This window comes from Cetorhinus maximus, chromosome 10, assembly GCF_964194155.1.
Source record: "Cetorhinus maximus chromosome 10, sCetMax3.hap1.1, whole genome shotgun sequence".
NCBI lineage: Eukaryota > Metazoa > Chordata > Chondrichthyes > Lamniformes > Cetorhinidae > Cetorhinus > Cetorhinus maximus.
In genome coordinates, this window is record NC_135888.1 from 25,344,466 (window position 1) to 25,367,136 (window position 22,671).

A 22,671-nucleotide genomic window follows, 5' to 3' on the forward strand; every position below is an offset into this window, starting at 1 on the left:
CGACACTGTCCAAGACAAAGCAGCCCGCTTGACTGGCACCACATCCACAAACATTCACTCCCTCCACCACTGACGCACAGTAGCAGCAGTGTGTACCATCTACAAGATGCACTGCAGTAATTCACCAAGGCTCCTTAGATAGCACCTTCCAAACCCCTGACCACTGCCATCTAGAAGAACAAGGGCAGCAGATAGTTGGGAACACCACCACCTGGAAGTTCCCCTCCAAGTCACTCACTATCCTGACTTGGAAATATATTGGCCGTTCCTTCACTGTCACTGGGTCAAAATCCTGGAACTCCCTCCCTAACAGCACTGTGGGTGTACCTACACCACATGGACTGCAGTGGTTCAAGGAGGCAGCTCACCACCACCTTCTCAAGGGCAACTAGGGATGGGCAATAAATGCTGGCCCAGCCAGCGACGCCCACATCCCATGAACGAATAAGGAAAATCATGTTGCACAAACCCCATCCTCAGTCCTTACTGGGGAGGGCTCAGCGCACACAGCAGAAAAGTGTGCTTCCCAACCTCTGCTCCATCCCTTCTTATCACATTCTATCCATAAAAAAGTAGGGTAGATAAAGGGGAACCAGTAGATGTAGTATACCTGGATTTCCAAAGGCATTCAGTGAGTGCTGCACAAAAGGTTATTAGGCAAGATAAGCACTCATAGGATTAGGGGTGGTGCATTAGCAAGGAGAGAGGATTGGTTAATAAAATAAAAGCTTCTCCTTGTTCGACCTTCATAATCGAACATGCCCATGACATCAACTAGAAATCATTTAACATGCAATGTTTTCAAAGATGGCTAATCTGTCCAATTTGAGCATGAAAAGATCTAGAGCAGCTTTACACAGTAATCCTGTGCGAGATCCCCCATGACTTCAGCAAGAACTCCAGGATGTCCTTGAAGTGCTTTTTCTGGCCTCCATGTGAATGCTCTTCAGGCATTCTGGCAACATGTCCTGCCCATCCTATCTGAGCTCCCTTCAGCAAAATATAGATGCTAGGCATGTTGGTCAGGTTGAGAACCTCTGTGTTAGGAACCTTGTCTTTCCACGTGTACTTGAGTGGTCTTGGCCAGCCAATTATGTAAAAATTGTGTAACTCGTTTGTGTGCCTCGAATAAACTGTCCACCTCGAACAAGGGTACGAAAATGAGAAGGATAATGGCGCTGTAAACCTTCACTTTTGCTGAGAGATTAATTGCTCTTTGCTCCTGGACAGTATTTTGTAGTTTGCCAAAGGCAACACTGGCCTTACCTATTCTGACATTGACTTTTGCTGTCAATGTGAACTACTCTGCAGAGGTCGGTAATTTTGTTGACTGTGTCAGGCTTCTGACCATCGACTGCAATAGTTATCTTCACATACTGCTTCTGTGGGGAAGGTTGGTAATGACTTCAGTCTTTTTGGTGCTGATACTGAGACTGACATCCCCTTCTACAGATGAGAAGCAGGACCATGTTATGCTGCATTTTTTATTCCAAACAGGCATTAAGGGAACAGTTAGCAGCGAAAAGAAAGCCACGACCCATAGCTTCATGCCCTTTGGTTTTGGCTTATAGTGTCCTCAGATTGAAGACTTTGCCGTCTGTTCAATATCTGATGTGGATGATGCTTCCATGAACAGAGAACATTTCAGAAAGCACGACAGAGAACAACATGCTGAAGAGGGTAGGAGTTAACACACAGCCCTCCCCGACTCCATTTGTGACTGGGAGGCAGCAGAAGATTCTCCACTGTCCAGGACATCAGCAAGAACGCCGTCGAGGAATTCCCATAGGATTCAGTTTTGCCAAGATCTTCCACTGGCCATCAGGACGAACAGTATCGAAGGCTTTAGTCAGGTCCACAAATGATGAGAGTCAGAAGCTCTGGTTTCAAGTCCTACTGCAGGACTTGCTGGTCACAGGAAGAGCATTCGTGGCACAGTTCAACAGGTTGATATTTAGCCTCTGAATTCTCCCCAACACTTCCTCAATACTTCTCAGAGACGAAAAAATGCAAAACAAACAAATGCTGGGTAAAAGTTGCAGTTCTGCTCTTGGCATTTTCCCTGGTGCTGACATTTTAACTGCACCATGAAGCCATATCGTCTCTCTGGTGGGAGGTCCTGTTCGAGATGTAGTGGCAAACGCTTCAGCAGGATCCTGGAAGTAAATTTCCCAGTAATGCACAGTAGGGGGAATTCCTCCATGGTTGTCACAAGCTCAACAATTTCTCTTCCTTTTATAAAGGTGGACAATTGATGCATCTTTGAATTCCTGAGGAATGGTTTCCAGGTTCCGCATTGTCTGGAATAGTTTGGTGAGTTTGTCAGTGAGCATTGTGTCTCCTGTTTTGTCTATTCCGCCTGGGATTGTATCTGATCCTGGCTTCTTGCCTCTCAACAGGAGGCTGATGCTTTCGTGATCTCAGCTCTGTTGGTGGTGTCAGCGAGCGACATGTTGACTTCAATGTGGGGCCAGCAGGTAAATGTCTCATCAATGATTGTTGAGGGTCACTTCAGAATCTCATGAAAATGTTCTGCCCATTTCTCTAGGATGTTGATCTTGTCTGTATCGGTTTAGTTTCATCAGCGCTAAGGAAAGTTTCTCGAAGCCTGTGGACTATCTTCTGGACGAGTGGTTAAGAGACAGGAAGCAGGGAGTGGGCATAAATGGGACTTTTTCAAGTTGGCAGGCAGTGAACAGTGGAGTGCCATGAGGATCAGTGCTGGGGCCTCAGCTCTTTACAATCTACGTTAATGACTTAGATGAAGAGACAGAGAGTAACGTATCAAAGTTTGCTAATGATACAAAGCTTGGTGGGAAAATAAGCTGTGAGGAGAACACAGAGAGGCTGCAAAGAGATAGAGACAGATTAAGTGAGTGGGCAACAAGATGGCAGATGGAGTATAACGTGGGGGAAGAGTGGAGTTATTCACTTCGATCATAAAAGTAGAAAAGCAGAATGTTTTTATTATGGGGATTTATAATGGGGAACAAAGACATGGCTGACCAACTAAATACATACTTTGGTTCTGTCTTCATGAAGGAGGGCACAAATAACATACCAAAAATGTTGGGGAACACAGGGTTTAGTGAGAGGGAGGAATGGAAAGAAATCAGGATGAGTAGGGAAATGGTGTTGGGGAAATTTATGGGATTGAAGGCCGATAAATCCCCAGGACCTGATAATCTACATCCCAGAGTACTTAAGGAAGGGGCCCTAGAAATAGTGGATGCATTGGTGGTCATCTTCCGAGATTCTATAGACTCTGGAACAGTTCCTACAGATTGGAGGGTAGCTAATGTAACCCCACTATTTAAAAGGGAGGTAGAGAGAAAACAGGGAATTATAGACCAGTCAGCCTGACGTAAGTAATGGGGAAAATTCTGGAGTCCATCATAAAAGATTTAATAGCTGAGCACTTGGAAAACAGTGGCAGAATCAGACAGAGTCAGCATGGATTTATGAAAGGGAAATCATGCTTGACAAATCTACTGGAATTTTTCAAGGGTGTAACTAGTAGAGTTGTTGAGGGGGAGCCAATGGATGTGGTTTATTTGGACTTTCAGAAGGCTTTCGACAAAGTCCCACATAAGAGATTAGCATGTAAAATTAAAGTGCATGGGATTAGGGGTAGTGTATTGAGATGGATAGAAAACTGGTTGGCAGACAGGAAACAAAGAGTGGGAATAAACGGGTCTTTTTCCGAATGGCAGGCAGTGACTAGTTGGGTACCGCAGGGATCGGTGCTGGGACCCCAGCTATTTACAATATATATTAATGATTTAGATGAGGGAACTAAATATAATATCTCCAAATTTTCAGATGACACAAAGCTGGGTGGGAGGGTGAGCTGTGAGGAGGATGCAGAGATGCTTCAGCGTGGTTTGGACAAGCTGAGTGAGTGGGCAAATGCATGGCAGATGCAGTATAATGTCGATAAATGTGAGGTTATCCACTCTGGTAGCAAAAACAGGAAGGGAGATTATTTTCTGAATGGCTATAAATTGAGAGAGGGGAATGTGCAACGAGACCCGGGTGACTTCGTACACCAGTCATTGAAGGTAAGCATGCAGGTGCAGCAGGCTGTAAAGAAGGAAAATGGTATGTTGGCCTTCATAGCGAGAGGGTTCGAGTACAGGAGTAGGGATGTCTTGCTACAATTATACAGGGCCTTGGTGAGACCATACCTGGAATATTGTGTGCAGTTTTGGTCTCCTTATCTGAGGAAGGATGTTCTTGCTATAGAGGGAGTGCGGCGAAGGTTTACCAGACTAATTCCTGGGATGGCGGGACTGACATATGAGGAGACATCGAGTCAGCTAGGATTATATTCGCTGGAGTTCAGAAGAATGAGGGGGGATCTCATAGAAACCTATAAAATTCTAACAGGACTAGACAGTGCTGATGCAGGAAGGATGTTCCCAACGGTAAGGGAGTCCAGAACCAGGGGTCACAGACTGAGGATACGGAGTGGACCATTTAGGACTGAGATGAGGAGAAATTTCTTCACCCAGAGAGTGGTGAGCCTGTGGAATTCGCTACCACAGAAAGTAGTTGAGGCCAAAACATTGCATATTTTCAAGGAGGAGTTAGATATAGCTCTTGGGGTGAAAGGGATCAAAGGATATGGGGAGAGAGCAGAAGCAGGCTATTGAGTTGGATGATCAGTCACGATCATGATGAATGGCGGAGCAGACTCGAAGGGCCGAATGGCCTACTCCTGCTCTTATTTTCTATGTTTCTATGTTTTTTTTTTAAAATGGTGTGAAACTTGCGAATGGTGATGTTCAGAGAGAGTTGAGTGTGCTCGTGCAAGGAACACAGAAAGTTAGCATGCAGGTACAGCAAGCAACTAGCAATGAGATGTTGGCCTTTATTGCAAGGGGATTGGGTAGCCAGAATAAGAAAGTCTCACTAAAATTATATCTGGGCATTAGTGAGGCCACACCTTGAATACTCTGCACAGTTTTCGGACAGGATTTTGGCGACCAAGCTGGCTAGCTAAAGTCAGGGAATTTCCCAAATCACCAGCTCCACCTCAGTAAAAAGTGACCCAATACACACGAGTTTTGCTCCAGGCGAAGGTGAAGGATGGGTTGGGCCCGCCAACCCTGGAGGCAGAGTGAGCGGCCACAGGGGCAGGTAAGTGCCAAGGCAGGCTGTTTAGAAAGCCCACCTCTGTTCCCCGCAACTTTGTCCCAGTTGTGTTGGAAGATTTTAGGCCCTCTAGCCCTCACCCATCACCACACCCCCTCAGCCACTCTATGGCCCCTCATTCTGTCCATGCCAATTCAAAGAAGACTCATTCCCCTTCCATGTCCATTCACCCAGTATGCACTATATACACAATCAATGAGCCTGATAATAACAATGGCGAGTGTGGAACTGCTGAGATAAAAGAGAAAAAAAAACACCATTCACAAATCTTCTGGGAAGAAAACTGCTGTCCCTCCAACCCTATAAAAGTGTCAACCAGACAGACCATTAAAATATCAATAACAGAGGCATCAAACACTTTACACCTCTTATTCTTAAACATTGAGACATTGACAAAAGAGATCACAAAAAGAACAACTTGTTACAACCACATAAAGATCAATTAAGCAAAGTCGACAATTCACTTCAGTTGTCAAAACAGAGCCCCCTGCTAAACTAATGCCAGTATTGGTCTGAGCTCACAGCCGAGCCTCAAGTTGTTCTTTCAGACTAGAAGGCAGGAGGGTCCAGAAGCACCAGGGGCCACCAGGAGTAAACTTGCTGAGCAGGCCCCCTTGGTGGCAAGTGTGGACCCAGGGCCCACTTTTTACCCTAACGTTAGAGTCCCGACTCTCTTTGTAAAATTCATCCCATTGTTGCAGAAAACTATCCCGGACACTTTCAAGAAATTCACTACCTTTCTGACATGTGCAAGTCCGGTTGCCTCAGTCTATATGAAAGTTAAAATCCCCCATTAAAATCACTCTGCCTTTGCCTACATACTTGTCTAATCTCTGCGTTTATACAATCTGTCACTTCACAGCCGCTACCAGGGGCCTAAGCACGACTCCCTAGTCTTAAGTCCTTTCCTATCCATAAAGGCTTCACTGCCTACCCATCCTTCATTATATCCTCCCTTAGCATTGAAGTGATTTCCTCCTTAGTCATTTACGCTACTCCTCCCCCTCTACCATTTTCCCTATCTTTCCTGTAGACTTTATAAACTGACATATTTAGTTTCCAGCCCTGACCATGTCACAATCATCATGTCATAGCTTCCAAGTTGAATTTGCAGCTGCAATTCATTCAATTTGTTCCTTATACTCTGCACGTTTTTATAGGTTGCTTATCTGGACCACACACTCTAATCTGTGCCCTTCTCCAATGTTTTACTCACATTTTTAAAATTTATCTCTCCTATTTTAATCACTTTACATGTTTTAGTTTTCCTTTTTTTCCCCAGTATTACCTAAACCACAGTTTCTGACCATTGCTCTACTCTCTTCCCTATCATTTGCTTTTGAATTATTATTAATACTACCTTTTCCACCTTAGCCCTCCTTATCATTTACTAGTCCATGTGCCTGCCCAATTTATCCTTTCTGCTAAGATCCTGGCCCCAACCCGGTTCAGGTGGAGCTGTCCCAACAGTACAGTCACAATTCTTGTGCCAATATCCCATCAAATGAAATCCTCCTTTCCCATACCACGCTTTCAGCCATGTGTTCACCTCCCTAATCTGCTCATCCCAATGCCAATTTGCACATAGCGTGGATAATCATCTCAACATGGTAACACTTTAGGTGCTGTATTCAATTTAGCTCCTACTTTCTGGCCATCTCCAAACAGGACCCCCTGCCTAACTGTTCTATGCTGATGGTCCCAACATGGATCGCCCTCCCTCTGCAATATCCTTTAGAGGTAGTTTGAGATGTCCCTCTACCCGACACCAGGTAGGCAACATACCATGTGGAACTCTCGATGCCGCTTACAAAGGCTTCTATCTGGTGTACTAATTGTTGAATTCCCTACAACTACCACATTACACTTTCCCGCTACTGCCTCCTCCTCATGTTCCAAGGTACCATGATCCATGTTCTGGCTGAACTACGAACAGTCTTTATCCTTCTCCTCACATGGAGCAAGAACATTGTGTCTGTTGAATAGGATCAGTTTCTGCAAATGCCTCTGGGACACTCAGTCCTGTCTCACGCTCACAATCCCCTCTAATAGGGAGATGCACTCTTAACGCTATCTCTTGTCATGGACCCCTTGCCCTCTTTGAGAGTGTGTTCCTGTCCTGCAATCATTGTTGGTGGTTGGAGATTAAATGAACATGTTCCAGTCAGATTATTCTTCACTGCATCCTTAATAAAATGTTTCTGCTGTCAAGTAGCTGGGATAGCTCCCGCTGGATTACTCTGCGAGTTTGTTAAACTTTTATTTGATAATTTTGCTGGCATTAATTTGCAGACTTTTAATTTGGAGTTGGGGACAATGTGACTAAATCAGGAGTTTTTTGTCAATTGATCTCTCACAGCTGGCTCCCATTTTGGAGAAGCAGTCCCAGCCTGCAATGCCATACCCACACTGGTTTGGGTCCACATCACCTTGGAGATGGTGGGTCTGGATTGACCATTCAAGGTCACACAGCCCGAGTGACCAGTTACTATGGGTTACAGTCAAACATCTGCCCAATTAATTTTTCTTACCCAATTAACTAATAACAGCTGGTTACCAGTTACTGAAGAGGTCATCTCAGAATTTTCGTCCTAGTCTATGACACTGAAAATAAGCTGAGCTAAGCAGCCAATGGCTCCGATTTGAACCCGTGACACCTGTGTTTGACCCTTTCAGTCCCAATGACCAACACTTAAACAGCTCATTCACTCCAGCTGTACTCAACCTTTACAGTCCTGCCCCCAATTAACCTTTCAGCTCAGCCTCCCCCCACCCCATCCTTAACCCTTTCATTCCTGCCAAAGCAGGAGCTGGATGAACATTATTTTTAAACTCTCTGCCTGGTGAAAAGCAAGTTCAGACAGTTGCTGAGCTGCAGCTTCGGAGGGACGGCGGTATCAGCTATTATAACACTGGGGTCAAACCGATCAGAGTATAATCCTCCTAGATTTTGTTCAGTGACCAGAGCTGAGGAGGTGGGGGAGGCTGGCTCCAGGTCTGGGCACAGAGACACACCTGGTGACTACACTTTACCAGAAGAACCAGCTGGGGAATCCCAGAGTGTCAGTGCAGTAGCAGGTCCCTCACACAGTGCAGGTTAGACATGAAGTTTGAGTACACAAGAAACTGGCACTTGTGGACAGTCGTACACAGACTCACTTTCTGAAACTAAACGCCCTTTTAACTGTTCATTTAAGACTGGGTCCTATCAGCTGCTCTTTCAAAGGCGTTCATTACCTCAAACATAATCAAATCCCCATGGAAATCTGAATCAGAAAAATGACCTTTCGTCTAACAGACAATACCACATTAGGAAAGAATTATTTCCCTCACTCCCCGTATGTAAAACATCCCTGGGGACCTCATCATCTTAGTGTATCCAACTTCAGCCAGGCAGAACTGTCCTTAGCAGTAATTTACCATCCACCATTCTCATAGTCAGTGATCAAACCATACCCACATCCCCACAGGCTACAGCTGACTCCAAGCGAGCCGGAATGTACCAGGACTTAGATCAACACACTGCATTCACTGTCAGAAAGCAAACTCACACTCCTCAAACTGCTTTGATACAATCTCCCACTTCAGAAATACTCAATCTCTTCCGGGTATTTTTTTTAGGATTTTTTTTTTAAAAAAAGGTGAAGACAAGCCTAGAAAATGCAGTCCTATCCCGCGGAGATGCTGGGATAGGTCCAGCTTTGGAACTGTTCATTTTCATTGGAACATGGGAGGGATTGTGTCTGGGAACTGGCGCTAGGTGGAGCGAACACTCCCTGCACACAAAAAAAAGTTTCAGTTTGCACAGAGGAAGAAAAGTTTCAAGTAGTTTAAAACCTCCTTGTTCTCAGAGTGGCTTTTACTGCTTCTGCAAACCGGGAACAATCGCCAAAGCCAAGAGAGTTTTCCATTTTTGAAAAAAAGAACAAAAGAAAAACGAGACAAAGTTTCTGTGAAGATATGATTGGTGGAGGGGTTGGGGTTTGCTCTGTCAGAGCGGAGTCTGAACAGGGACCCAGGGGAATCTGACGCCCCTCACCACCCCCCCCCCTCTTCCTCCCCCCCCTCCGCCTTTCTTTAAAAGGAATGTGGTCACTTTAAACGAAGTCATGTTTTCCAGATTCTGGAGTTAACTCCGTGTAATCTGCAAAGCGGGGGAGGAGGAGGGAAAAATGGAAAATTACTTGCAGAATCCAGTTCACTCCCACACTCCAAACTAATGGCACAGTTAGCTTAAGTTCATTTTTAGAAGTTTGCAGTCATTGAACTCCCGATGACAGCGGTTCTGATGCAGTAACAATTCACACTTACCTGCACTACCATAAGTTATTAATGAAAGAATAAATTGTAATATTAGAACAGAATCCCAAAATCTCTTCCTCCTCCACCGACTCCGACTGTCCATCCTGAAAACTCCTGCAACTAGCTGCTTTACAAAATAAAGTTACACAATTTGGGAATCAGCAAATTCAATGATGGGGCGAAAATCTATGAAGCCATAAGGAGTTTCCTTTCTTTCTGGTATCTCAGCCCCAGGTCTCGCCGCCTCTCCCGGCCTCAGCAATGTGTCCTTCCCGACTGACAGAAACCCTGATCCTCCTGCAGCTGAACAATTCTGCAAAAAAAAAGCAAGAGATCTGGTGATTTGGGAGTTCCCCCCCTCCCCTCTCACTCACTCACTGCCCACTCAAACTCAGTGGTCTGACACCGCCCAGAACAACCCCGACACTTATTGGGCACAGAGAATAGGGGGAGGCTTTAGACACAGATAGGGAACAGACTGCAGCAATTTCTAACTTTGTTTTATTTCTCTTAACCAACCAGAGTCTTGGCGGTAACTTTAAACTGCAATACATTACCAAATGAATACATCCCAAACACAGGACCTGAGGGACTGCTGAGCTGTCAGAGGGCCAGTGCTGAGGGAGTGCTGCACTGTCAGAGGGTCAGTGCTGAGGGAGTGCTGCACTGTCAGAGGGTCAGTAATGAGGGAGTGCTGCACTGTCGGAGGGTCAGTACAGAGGGAGTGCCGCACTGTCACAGGGCCAGTACTGAGGGAGTGCTGCACTGTCACAGGGCCAGTACTGAGGGAGTGCTGCACTGTCGGTGGGAGAGTACAGAGGGAGTGCTGCACTGTTAGTGGGACAGTACAGAGGGAGTGCTGCACTGTCACAGGGCCAGTACTGAGGGAGTGCTGCACTGTCACAGGGTCAGTACTGAGGGAGTGCTGCACTGTCAGAGGGTCAGTGATGATGAAGTGCTGCACAGTCGGTGGGACACTACAGAGGGAGTGATGCACTGTCAGAGGGTCAGTGCTGAGGGAGTACTGCACAGTTGGTAGGACAGTACAGAGGGAGTGGTGCACTGTCGGTGGGACAGTACAGAGGAAGTGCTGCACTGTCAGTGGGACAGTACAGAGGGAGTGCCGCACTGTCACAGGGCCAGTACTGAGGGAGTGCCGCACTGTCAGAGGGTCAGTACTGAGGGAGTGCTGCACTGTCGGTGGGACAGTACAGAGGGAGTGCCGCACTGTCGGTGGGACAGTACAGAGGGAGTGCTGCACTGTCGGTGGGACAGTACAGAGGAGTGCTGCACTGTCGGTGGGACAGTACAGAGGGAGTGCCGCACTGTTGGTGGGACAGTACAGAGGGAGTACCGCACTGTCACAGGGCCAGTACTGAGGGAGTGCCGCACTGTCACAGGGCCAGTACTGAGGGAGTGCTGCACTGTCACAGGGCCAGTACTGAGGGAGTGCTGCACTGTCACAGGGTCAGTACTGAGGGAGTGCCGCACTGTCACAGGGTCAGTACTGAGGGAGTGCCACGCTGTCACAGGGTCAGTCTTTCAGGTTAGATATTAAACCATAGCCCTCGCTGTTCTGTCCGGTGGACGTAAAAGATCCCACAACCACTATTTCATAGAAGAGCAAGGGGGGAGTTCTCCCTATTGTCCTGAGGCCAATATTTATCCCTCAATTTAACTATTGCCCCCTGACATTCAATGGCATTACCATCACTGATTCCTGCTCCATCAACATTCTGGGGTTACCATTGACCAGAAACTATACTGGACTAGCCATATAAATACTGTGGCTACAAGAGCAGGTCAGAGGCCGGGAATCCTGCGGCAAGTAACTCACCCCCTGACTCCCCAAAGCCTGTTCACCATCTACAAGGCACAAGTCAGGAGTGTGATGGAATACTCCCCACTTGCCTGGATCAATGTAGCTCTCACAACACTCAAGAAGCTTGACACCATCCAGGACAAAGCAGCCCGCTTGATTAGCACCCCATCCATAAACATTCACTCCCTCCACCACTGACGCACAGTAGCAGCAATGTGTACCATCTACAAGATGTACTGCAGGAATTCACTAAGACTCCTTCGACAGCAGCTTCCAAACCCACGACCGCTGCCATGTAGAAGGACAAGGGCAGCAAACACATGGGAACACCACCACCTGGAAGTTCCCCTCCAAGCCACTCACCATCCTGACTTGGAAATATATCACCGTTTCTTCACTGTCACTGGGTCAAAATCCTGGAACTCCCTCCCTAACAGCACTGTGGGTGTACCTACACCACATGGACTGCAGCGGTTCAAGAAAGCAGCTCACCACCACCTTCTCAAGGGCAACTAGGGATGGGCAATAAATGCTGGCCCAGCCAGCGGCGCCCACATTCTGTGAACAAATAAAACACATCAGTCTTGCACCCCACATTGCAGACTGCAGCTCTCCTCCATTTGGCCCACAGTCGCCAGCTGCCAACATTCCAGTCAGTTACTCTATTTACTTACAGTCAATGAGGGCCCACAGTTCCTGAGGGAAGTGGCTCTGAAGTGGAGGAGCCCCACCTTTGGAACCCCCCGTCCGCCCAGAGCAGGCAGGCACACAGGACGTCAGAACAAACACAATGTACTGGTAAGATCAGAAACAGAAAATGCTGGAAATCCTCTACCAGCTCCAGCATGATGCCACCACCAAACGCATCTTCCCCTGTCTGCATTCCATAGGGACCATTCCCTCCGGGACAACCTGGTCCACCCCTCCATCACCCCCAACACTACATCCCCTTCCCACAGCACCTTCCCATGCAATCGCAGAAAGTGCAACACCCTGCCCCTTTACCTCCTCCCTCCAAGGCCCCAAACACTCCTTTCAGGTGAAGCAGCATTTCGCTTGCACTTCCTTCAATTTAGTCTACTGCATTCGCTGCGCCCAATGCAGTTTCCTCTACATTGGAGAGACCAAACACAGACTGGGTGACCGCTTTGCGGAACACATTCGATCTGTCCGCAAGCATGACCCAGACCTCCCTGTCATTTGCCATTTCAACACACCACCCTGCTCTCATGCCCACATGTCCGTCCTTGGCCTGCTGCAATGTCCCAGTGAAGCTCAACGCAAACTGGAGGAACAGCACCTCATCTTCCGATTAGGCACTTTGCAGCCTTCCGGACTTAACATTGAGTTCAACAACTTCAGACCATTAACTCTCTCCTCCATCCTCACCCTTTTTTTAATCCGCTTTTTCTTAGATTAATTTTTATTTTTTATCCACTTATTTTTATTTTTATTCATTTGTCCATGGTTTTATCCCCTTTTCTTATCCCCCGTCTATCCCATTTTCTATCCTTTTGTCCTCAACTATCCCACCCCACACCCAAAGGAGCCATCTGTTACTTGTTCATGTTTTGTTCAGAGTGTTGATCCTTGTCCTGCTATTATCACTTTCTGCTTTCTTACCTTTATGCCACTATCAGCATCTCCTTCAGCCTTTACCACTACCATTAACACTCCCTTTGTCCTTTAGTCCATGACATCATTGTCAATCCCTGCTTTGTGCCCACCTATCGCTGGCCTTCTATCCAGCTTCACGTGCCCCATCCCCTTAAACAGTATAAATTTCATCACATTTCCACTTCTCTTCAGCTCTGAAGAAGAGTCAAACGGACTCAAAATGTTTCTCTCTCCACAGATGCTGTTAGACCTGCTGAGTTTTTCCAGCATTTTCTGTTTTTGTTTCAGATTTCCAGCATCCGCAGCATTTGGCTTTTATATTATGTTGTTTTAGTAAGGCCAGCAGGTTATTGGCATAGCTGCTCAACACTGGCGAGGGTGAAGGATGATGATGAGGAACGGAAAAGTTCAATAATTGGAAAAAGAGTAGCAGCAATTTTCACATCAAAATATTTCCTGAGCTGTTATGGGAAACAAAGAAAATCAATTCCTGCAACAGAGTTTGGTTCAAAGGACATGGGGTTAGATACAGAGTAAAGTTCCCTCTACACTATCCCCATCAAACACTCCCAGGACAGGTACAGCACGGGGTTAGATACAGAGTAAAGTTCCCTCTACACTATCCCCATCAAACACTTCCAGGACAGGTACAGCACGGGATTAGATACAGAGTAAAGCTCCCTCTACACTGTCCCCATCAAACACTCCCAGGACAGGTACAGCACAGGGTTAGATACAGAGTAAAGTTCCCTCTACACTATCCCCATCAAACACTCCCAGGACAGGTACAGCACGGGGTTAGATACAGAGCAAAGCTCCCTCTACACTGTCCCCATCAAACACTCCCAGGGCAGGTACAGCACGGGGTTAGATACAGGGTAAAGCTCCCTCTACACTGTCCCCATCAAACACTCCCAGGACAGGTACAGCACGGGATTAGATACAGAATAAAGCTCCCTCTACACTGTCCCCATCAAACACTCCCAGGACAGGTACAGCACAGGGTTAGATACAGAGTAAAGCTCCCTCTACACTGTCCCCCTCAAACACTCCCAGGACAGGTACAGCACAGGGTTAGATACAGAGTAAAACTCTCTCCAGCAGTTTTGTTCAGCAAACACTGGTGGATTGAGTGAGGCTGCTCCACTTTGAAGATTCATTTCTTCCTGTGGTTTTCAGTGAAGAACCTCTCCCAGTTTCTCCCTGTTTAAGATGAATTTTAGCTTCAGTAATTTCCAGTTGTGGTGGAGCTGGTTTAGCCCAGACTGCCTTAGTAAGCTGTGATTCATTCCGTGGGGTAAATATAACTTCAAATCAAGGGAATGTCAAATTTGATGGATCTGCAATGGCCGGGTTATGTAACGGGTTGGGTATGTAACGGCTGGGGTATGTAACGGGTTGGGTATGTAACGACTGGGGTATGTAATGGCGGTATGTAATGGGCAGGGTATATAAAGGGCCGGGTATATAACAGGTGTGTGTACAATGGACATGTGTGTAACAGTCGGCTGTGTAACAGGCGGGTGTGTAACAGGCGGGTGTGTAACAGTTGGCTGTGTAACAAGCAGGGGTGTAACAGTTGGATGTCTAACAGGCAGTTGTACAATGAGCAGTTGTGTAACAGGCAAATGCGTAATGGGAAGGTGTGTGACAAGCCAGTGTATAATGGGCAGGTGTGCACTGGGCAGGTGTGTAATGGGCAGGTGTGTAACGGGCAGATGTGTAATGGGTGGGTGTATAACAGACGGGCTTATTATTGTCGGGTGCTTAGTGAGTGGTGTAGAATGGCTGAGCTTGTAATGGGGAGGTGTATAACAGACGTGTGTATAATGAGCAAGTTTGTAATGGGAGTGTGAGTATTAGATGGTTGTGTAACAGACAGGTATTTTACAGGCGGCTGTAAAATAGGCGGGTTCGTAATGGGCGGGTGTGTAATGGACTTAAAAGCAAAAATCTAGAAGGCAGTGGGGAAAGAGCAAGGGGAGCACTGAATAATTGTACAGCTCCTTCAAAGAGCTGGTACAGAACGATGGACCGAATGGCATGCTTCATACTATTCTATAATTCTGTGTGGGAGAACCACGCCTGACACCCCACCCCCGACACCCCCTGACACCCCAGCCCCGACACCCCCTGACTCCCCACCCCCGACACCCCCTGACTCCCCACCCCCGACACCCCCTGACTCCCCACCCCCGACACCCCCTGACTCCCCACCCCCGACACCCCCTGACACCTCACCCCCGACACCCCCTGACTCCCCACCCCTGACACCCCCGACACCCCACCCCCGACACCCCCGACATCCCCGACACCCCACCCCCCCACCCCTTGACACCCCATCCCCTGATACCCCAACCCCTGACACCCCACCCCCCGACACCCCCACCCCCTGACACCCCCTGACACCCCCACCCCCCCACCCCCTGACACCCCACCCCCCAACACCCCACCCCCCACCCCCTGACACCCCCTGACTCCCCACCCCCAACACCCCCGACACCCCCTGACACCCCATCCCTTGATACCCCACCCTCCGACACCCCACCCTCACCCACCCCCTGACACCCCACCCCCTGACCCTCCAGCCAGTGACACCATCTGCCAACTAAAGCCACATTGAAATTTATCTCATTCGAGATGCTGCAACATCTGTAATAAAGGCATTCCAGGCATCTGGCAGAAGCTGGGAAAAGCCACAGCTGGAGTTTTACACACACGCACATTCCTGTAGTGTCTGCAGAGTAATCAGAGTTCACCAAGAGCCGGTCTGCAGTGAATGAGGAATTCCACACACATCCCACACAGGATCCTCTTGACCCTCTCCTCCTCTACCCCTCCTCCATTCCCCTTTGCCCTTCATTTTCTCCCTCTCCCATTCTCTCTCTCTCGATCTCTCTTCTGCTCTCCCTCTCTCACCTTCTCCATCCCACTCTCCCCCCTCTCCCCAATCTCTCCCTCTCCCATTCTCTCTCTCTCTCTTGCTCTCACTCCCTTTCACTCTCACTCTCTTCCCCTCTCTCTGCCTCTCCCTCTCCCCCTCTCCCTCTCCCCATCTCCATCTCTCCCTCTCTCCCCCTCTCTCCTCCTCTGTCTCTCACCCTCTCTCCCACGCTTCCCCCCTCTCCTCTCTCCATCTCCCTCTGTCCCTCTTTTCCTCTCTGCCTCTCGCTCCCTCGGTCCCTGTCTCCCCCCTGCCTTCCTTTCTCTCCCTCTATGTCTCTCTCCATCTCCCCATCTCCTTCTCTCTCCCCCTCTTTACCCCACTCCCTCCCCATCTCTCCTCCTCTCTCTTGTTCTCTCCCTCTCCCTCCATCTCTCCCTCTCTTTCCCCTCCCTCTCTCTCTCCCCCAGACATTTCAGATGGTTTGTTCCTGCAGGGAGTTTTCTGTCTTTGTTCAAAATCAAGTTGATTAGGAATAAAATAACTTTTATTCCAGTCAGTGTCAGTGAGGTTTGACCAACATGTCCCTGCCATCACTGACACAGCAACTCAGCCCACCTGGTGCCACCTGACTGAAGCAGACGGTTCTGAGGGGGTTTGACAGGGTGGAGGCTGAGAGAATGGGTCGGGGAATCTAAAACACGGGGGCTCAGTCTCAGGGTAAGGGGGCCGATCACTTAGGGCTGAGATGAGGAGAAATTACTTCACTCAAAGGGTAGTGAATCGTTGGAGTTCTCTACCCGAGAGGGTTGTGGATGCTCCATCGGTGAACACATTTCAGGCTGGGATAGACAGAGTTTTGCACTCAGGGAATTAAGGGACATGGGAAGCGGGCGGGGAAACGAAGTTGAAGTCAAAGATCAGCCATGATCATGTTAAACGGCAGGCAGGCTCGATGGGCTGAATGGCCTACTGCTGCTCCTATTTCTTATGAATTATTAGGGGACACCAGCCCCTCCTCCCCCGGATGGTCCAGTGCACATTCCCCAGACTCTGTCCATCGGGGCCTTTACACATTGACATATTTCAGACTGAGGCTATGAACCTCTAATTAATCCAGTTGAAGGCCAGTTTAAAGCTCAGAATATGATTTTTGCTCTCGTTGCACTGGGGGACACAAATTAATCTCTGCAACCCCTCAGCAGCCACCCCAGTGTCACTCAGCACCTTCAGGAGAGGAGGGGGACCTGTATCCCAGTGAGAGTCAGCGCCTTCAGGAGAGGAGGGGGACCCCGTACCCCAGTGAGAGTCAGCACCTTCAGGAGAGGAGGGGGACCCTGTACCCCAGTGAGAGTCAGTACCTTCAGGAGAGTGGGGTACAAAGCTGACAGTGACAAAGGAAGATGGTACCTATTCTGTGAGCGAATGGAATCTGTCTGAGCTGATCTGAGGTCAGGGTTAGTTGAACACTGATGTAAATAACCATCTGTTTCTCTAGAGGGTGCCATTGTCATACTTCAAAGTCTCAGTTCCAGGAAGTGGTGACACACGTGATCATCCAGCCTGTGAGCTGGGTACAGGAACGTTGGCTTCACAGGATCAGAGTGTGCAAGGGGTTTCAGACCAGGAACAATTACTCATCTTTCTTCCTGCCAAACTGCTCCTGAACAATGATCAAGGCCAAACTTTCCACTGCCAGGTGGCTGCGAGGCCAGAGTGAGGTCGGGGTGAAGGCGGAGTGAGGCCAAGTGAGGTTGGAGTTAGAGCGGAATGATGCTGGTGTGGGGTTGGAGTGAGGCTGGAGTGAGTGCGAAGTGAGGGTGGAGTGAGGCTGGTGTGGGGTTGGAGGGAGGGTGGAGTGAGGTCGGAGTGAGGCCGGAGTGAGGGCAGAGTGAGGGCAGAGTGAGGCCAGAGTGAGGTCAGAGTGAGGCTGGAGTGAGGCTGGTGTGGGGTTGGAGGGAGGGTGGAGTGAGGTCGGAGTGAGGCCAGATTGAGACCGGAGTGAGGTCGGAGTGAGGCTGGAGTGGGTTTGGAGGGAGGGTGGAGTGAGGCTGGAGTGAGGGCAGAGTGGGTTTGGAGGGAGGGTGGAGTGAGGTCGGAGTGAGGCTGGAGTGATGGCGGAGTGGGTTTCGAGGGAGGGTGGAGTGAGGTCAGAGTGAGGCCGGAGTGAGGGCAGAGTGAGGTCAGAGTGAGGCTGGACTGAGGGCAGAGTGGGTTTGGAGGGAGGGTGGAGTGAGGTCAGAGTGAGGCCGGAGTGAGGGCAGAGTGGGTTTGGAGGGAGGGTGGAGTGAGGTCAGAGTGAGGCCGGAGTGAGGGCAGAGTAGGTTTGGAGGGAGGGTGGAATGAGGTCAGAGTGAGGCCGGAGTGAGACCGGAGTGAGGTCGGAGTGAGGCTGGAGTGAGGCTGGTGTGAGGTCGGAGTGTGGTTGGAGTGACGGCAAAGTGAGGTTAGAGTGAGGTCAGAGTGGGTTTGGAGGGAGGGTTGAGTGAGGTTGGAGTGAGGATGGAGTGGGTTTGGAGGGAGGGTGGAATGAGGTCGGAGTGAGGCCGGATTGAGGGCAGAGTGAGGTCGGAGTGGGTTTGGAGGGAGGTCAGAGTGAGGCCGGTGTGAGGGCAGAGTGGGTTTGGAGGGAGGGTGGAATGAGGTCAGAGTGAGGCCGGAGTGAGACCTGAGTGAGACCTGAGTGAGGTTGGAGTGAGGCTGGAGTGAGGCCGGAGTGAGGGCAGAGTGAGGCCAGAGTGAGGCTGGTGTGAGGTCGGAGTGTGGTCGGAGTGAGGCTGGTGTGAGGTCGGAGTTTGGTCGGAGTGAGGCCAGAGTGAGGCTGGTGTGAGGTCGGAGTGTGGTTGGAGTGACGGCGAAGTGAGGTTAGAGTGAGGTCAGAGTGGATTTGGAGGGAGGGTGGAGTGAGGTCGGAGTGAGGCCAGAGTGAGGCCAGAATGAGGCCAGAGTGAGGCCACAGTGAGGACAGAGTGAGGACAGAGTGAGGCTGGAGTGAGGCTGGAGTGAGGCTGGAGTGGGTTTGGAGGGAGGGTGGAGTGAGGCTGGAGTGAGGGTGGAGTGAGGTCGGAGTGAGGCCGGAGTGAGGGCAGAGTGTGGTCGGAGTGAGGCCGGAGTGAGGCTGGAGTGGTTTTGGAGGGAGGCCGGAGTGAGGGTGGAGTGAGGTCGGAGTGAGGCCGGAGTGAGGGCAGAGTGTGGTCGGAGTGAGGCCGGAATGAGGCTGGAGTGGGTTTGGAGGGAGGCCGGAGTGAGGGTGGAGTGAGTCCATGGACAGGAAGTGGTTCTGATTGTTTGTTTAGTTTCTGGGTCAGCTCGGAAGGGCAGGACCCCCTCGTGGGAACCTCTCCAAACCCCTCACCCCAGAAACAAACCTTGTTTGGTTGCATTACCTCCATTTCCCTCCCCCAACTCTTCACATTCCTTAACCTTGGCACCATTTCCCTTGAGCTCTAATTTTCCTCCAATCCCACTCTCGCCCCTAATTCACTTCCTCCCAGGTTCGTGTGTCACAGGCTAATGGGGCCTTGCAGGTGAATCACAATCCGACTCTTGGCTGCAATAAGCCCTCAGGGAGCTTGGGAACCAGCGAGATCAGGAATTCCTCTGATTGAATGAGGGATCAAATGCATTTTAAATTGACCCACCCCCACCACCCCCAACCACTGTGGGGTTACACTGAGACCGGGGGAAGGGTGAGAGACCCCTTCCTGTGGGGTTACATTCAGATTATTCCATGAGACGTACTAACTCCTGTGAGCTCATTCCCCTGATGTTTCCCCAACTCACCCCCACCTCACTCCTAACTCACTCCCAGCTCAATCCCAGCTCAATCCCAACTCCCTCACAACTTCATCCAGCTCACTCCTAACTGAATCACAACTCAATCGCAGCTCACACTTGGGTAACTTCATGTGCTGTTCAACCACACCCTCACCTGCCCCTCCTCCCCCACATCACCCCACCCATGCCCCCCACCTCCTCCACACCCCCAACCCCCCTCCTACCTCACATCACCCCACCCACGCACCCCACTTCCTCCACACCCCCACCCCTCTCCTCCCCTCCTCCCCCACATCGCCCCACCCATGCCCCCCACCTCCTCCACACCCCCTCCTCCCCCACATCAACCCACGACCCCGCACGCCCCCCCCCACCCCAGCCTCACTCTTGGTGAACTCTAGGTTTCCAGCTCAGTCAAGAAACAAATTAAAAGCTAATGGGTTTGAAAATCACTGGAACTTCACCAATCAGATAAATATGCACAGCTCATCTTGTTTCCTGTTTAAACACAAACTCATTACATACACAAATGGTCACAATTGATAAAAATTGGTGAATTTTAAGTAGCAGATTTTGGAGAGACAGTCAGATGGAGGGTAGGAGGGAGGGAAGAAAGGAGGGAAAGAGAGAAATAGAGAAAGACAGAGAAAGAAAGTGTGACAAATAGAGAGAGAGAGAGAGAGAACGAAAGGGAGAGTGAATGATAGAGGCAGAGGGAGGCTGAGTGATAATGAGTGAGTGAGACAGGCAGAGTGAAAGACAGAAAGACAGAGACAGAGAGAGACAGTTGAGATACAGAAAGGGTCAGAGGTCAGATCACATTTAATTCAGGATATTTCTTTTGAATTTAGTGAACACATTATAATCAGTTTAACTAATCCCTGTCCTCCAACTGCTTCCATGCTCTCGAAGCCTGGAATGTTCTTTGAGAGGAGAAGGGAAGTGAACGTTATTCCATGAAAAAGAGCTTTCCCTGTTCTTTCCTTGGATGGTCGAAAATTGACAAATTAGTCCCAGGTCATTAATGAAGGATTTCCAGTGTATTAAAGAGTCCCAGCCTGTGTTCAGACTCTGTGCTCGGTGCCAAGGTAAGGGCGCCTACGCTGAGTGAAAGGATACATTTTCTCAATTTGTTTATAAACATTTTCCCATTGCCCAACAGCAGAGTGGAGGCTTTCAGTTTGTTTATAACCCGGCAGCAAATCCCTCTTTGCTTTCCCACTAACTTCACAAGTTATTAGCTCAGTGACAAACTGTGTGCACACTGTCCCCATCAAACACACCCAAGGAAGGTACAGCACGGGGTTAGATACAGAGTAAAGCTCCCTATACACTGTCCCCATCAAACACTCCCAGGACAGGTACAGCACGGGGTTAGATACAGAGTAAAGCTCCCCCTACACTGTCCCCATCAAACACTTCCAGGACAGGTACAGCACGGGGTTAGATACAGAGTAAAGCTCCCTCTACACTGATCCCATCAAACACTCCCAGGACAGGTACAGCACGGGGTTAGATACAGAGTAAAGCTCCCCCTACACTGTCCCCATCAAACACTCCCAGGACAGGTACAGCACGGGGTTAGATACAGAGTAAAGCTCCCTCTACACTGATCCCATCATACAATCGCAGGGCTGGTACAGTTTCGATTGAAGTTGATCATTTCCATTGGTGGGAGGTCTAGGATGAGGGGCTAAAGAAACAAGATTAAATATGAGGTTTAGAGGCATGTGCATGTAGCAATCTGCTATGTAATTTACCTTTAAGACAAGTGGTGTAATGCAAGGTCACCTGATCTTAACATCCAATAGCTGAATAGCGCGGGCTACCTCTATGTGAGAGAGTCTTGATTAGTCACTGAAGAGTGAAGACGGAGTTTTATGTTGTGAGCAGAATTTAGTTTGTAAGTAACCAGCATGTGTTTATTCTGACAATGACCTCCTGATGTTGTCTGGCACTGCACTGACTCGGTCACCCCAGAACAAGTCTTCAACCCAGAACCTTCAGCTCCAACAAACCAAGGGCACTGGATCTAACAGTGCAGGAGAAGCTTCTTTACACTGAGAGAGTTGTTTGACTGTGGAAACCACTGCCAGGCTCAGTGTTTGGAATAGAAACTGTCCATGTTCAGAAATTGATCAGAGAAGACGGTATGGGAAACGGGAGCAGAACATATAAATATGATGAGAACTATTTGCTGGTGCATCACTAAACACCGACATGACCTGTTCCAGTGTTTTAACCTTTGTGTAATTGTATTCGAATGACAACCTAATTAATGTGCTGGAACTGTTTGTATTGGTGAACAGGATCTGATCCAATGTTAAGGGTCCAACTCTGTTGGGTCTGTCCTTGAAGTAGGAGGTAAAATTTTTACCAGCCCCAGCATGTTGGCTGGGAGGTGACGGAGGTGCTAGTAAAATGCTGGGGGGCACTCTGGAGCTTTGTGGTCTCTGCCTGTCTCAGTGCAAACACCTTTCCTGGTGGCAGTGCAGAGCCCTAGATTCAGAGAGTCCTGCAGTCATAATGTGAGCTGCCCCAACTGCTGGCAGGTGTGACCTGGGGAGTGCTTTACTCCCTGACAGCTGAGTCCCGACTTACACACGCGGTAAAATTCAGGAGAACGGGATTCAAGTCTCACCAGGAACAAATCGGGGAATTGGTTTCAAAAGCTCTGCTGGGGAGATATGAGTGAAAGCTGTTGGATTGTTATAAAATCCCAACTGGATCACTGTCCTTCAGTGAACGGTCACTGCTGTCCTTACCCAATCCGGACCCCCATGGGCTGGAGTTTACAGTCCCCTGCCAGGCATGTTTTCGGCAGGGGGGGTACTGTAGACTGTGAATTATGATGGGTGGCAAGCCTACCCCCAACCCGTTCTCCAGAAATAGGTCAGTGGGCAGCTGCCAAAATCAGAGACCTACCCGCCTATTTAAAAAGAAATAATTAAAGGGCAATCGAGCTTGTTAGTGATCCAATTGACCCGAATATTACACTGCCCACACCATAATACTGCTGGCGTGGACAGATGGACAGGAGTGGGAAGGCTATTCCTAGTTAAAAGGCAGGGAGGAAGAGGGGTACATTCCTTGGGGGGGGTGCCCTATGCGT

General features: G+C 49.1%; 1 protein-coding gene across 2 annotated transcripts in view; it reads right to left on the bottom strand.

The window, feature by feature from the left end:
• col5a1 (procollagen, type V, alpha 1) overlaps nt 1-9,811 on the bottom strand; it is a 357,252-nt gene extending 347,441 nt beyond the window's left edge. The window contains exon 1 of one of the 2 annotated variants that reach the window (XM_078550223.1): nt 9,469-9,811. In XM_078550223.1, the coding sequence (XP_078406349.1) occupies nt 9,469-9,562 (94 nt within the window). In that variant the 5' untranslated portion in view covers nt 9,563-9,811. The remainder of the gene's footprint in view (nt 1-9,468) is intronic. The other variant, XM_078550222.1, reaches the window with a different exon arrangement.
• Nucleotides 9,812-22,671: the final 12,860 nt, after the last annotated feature.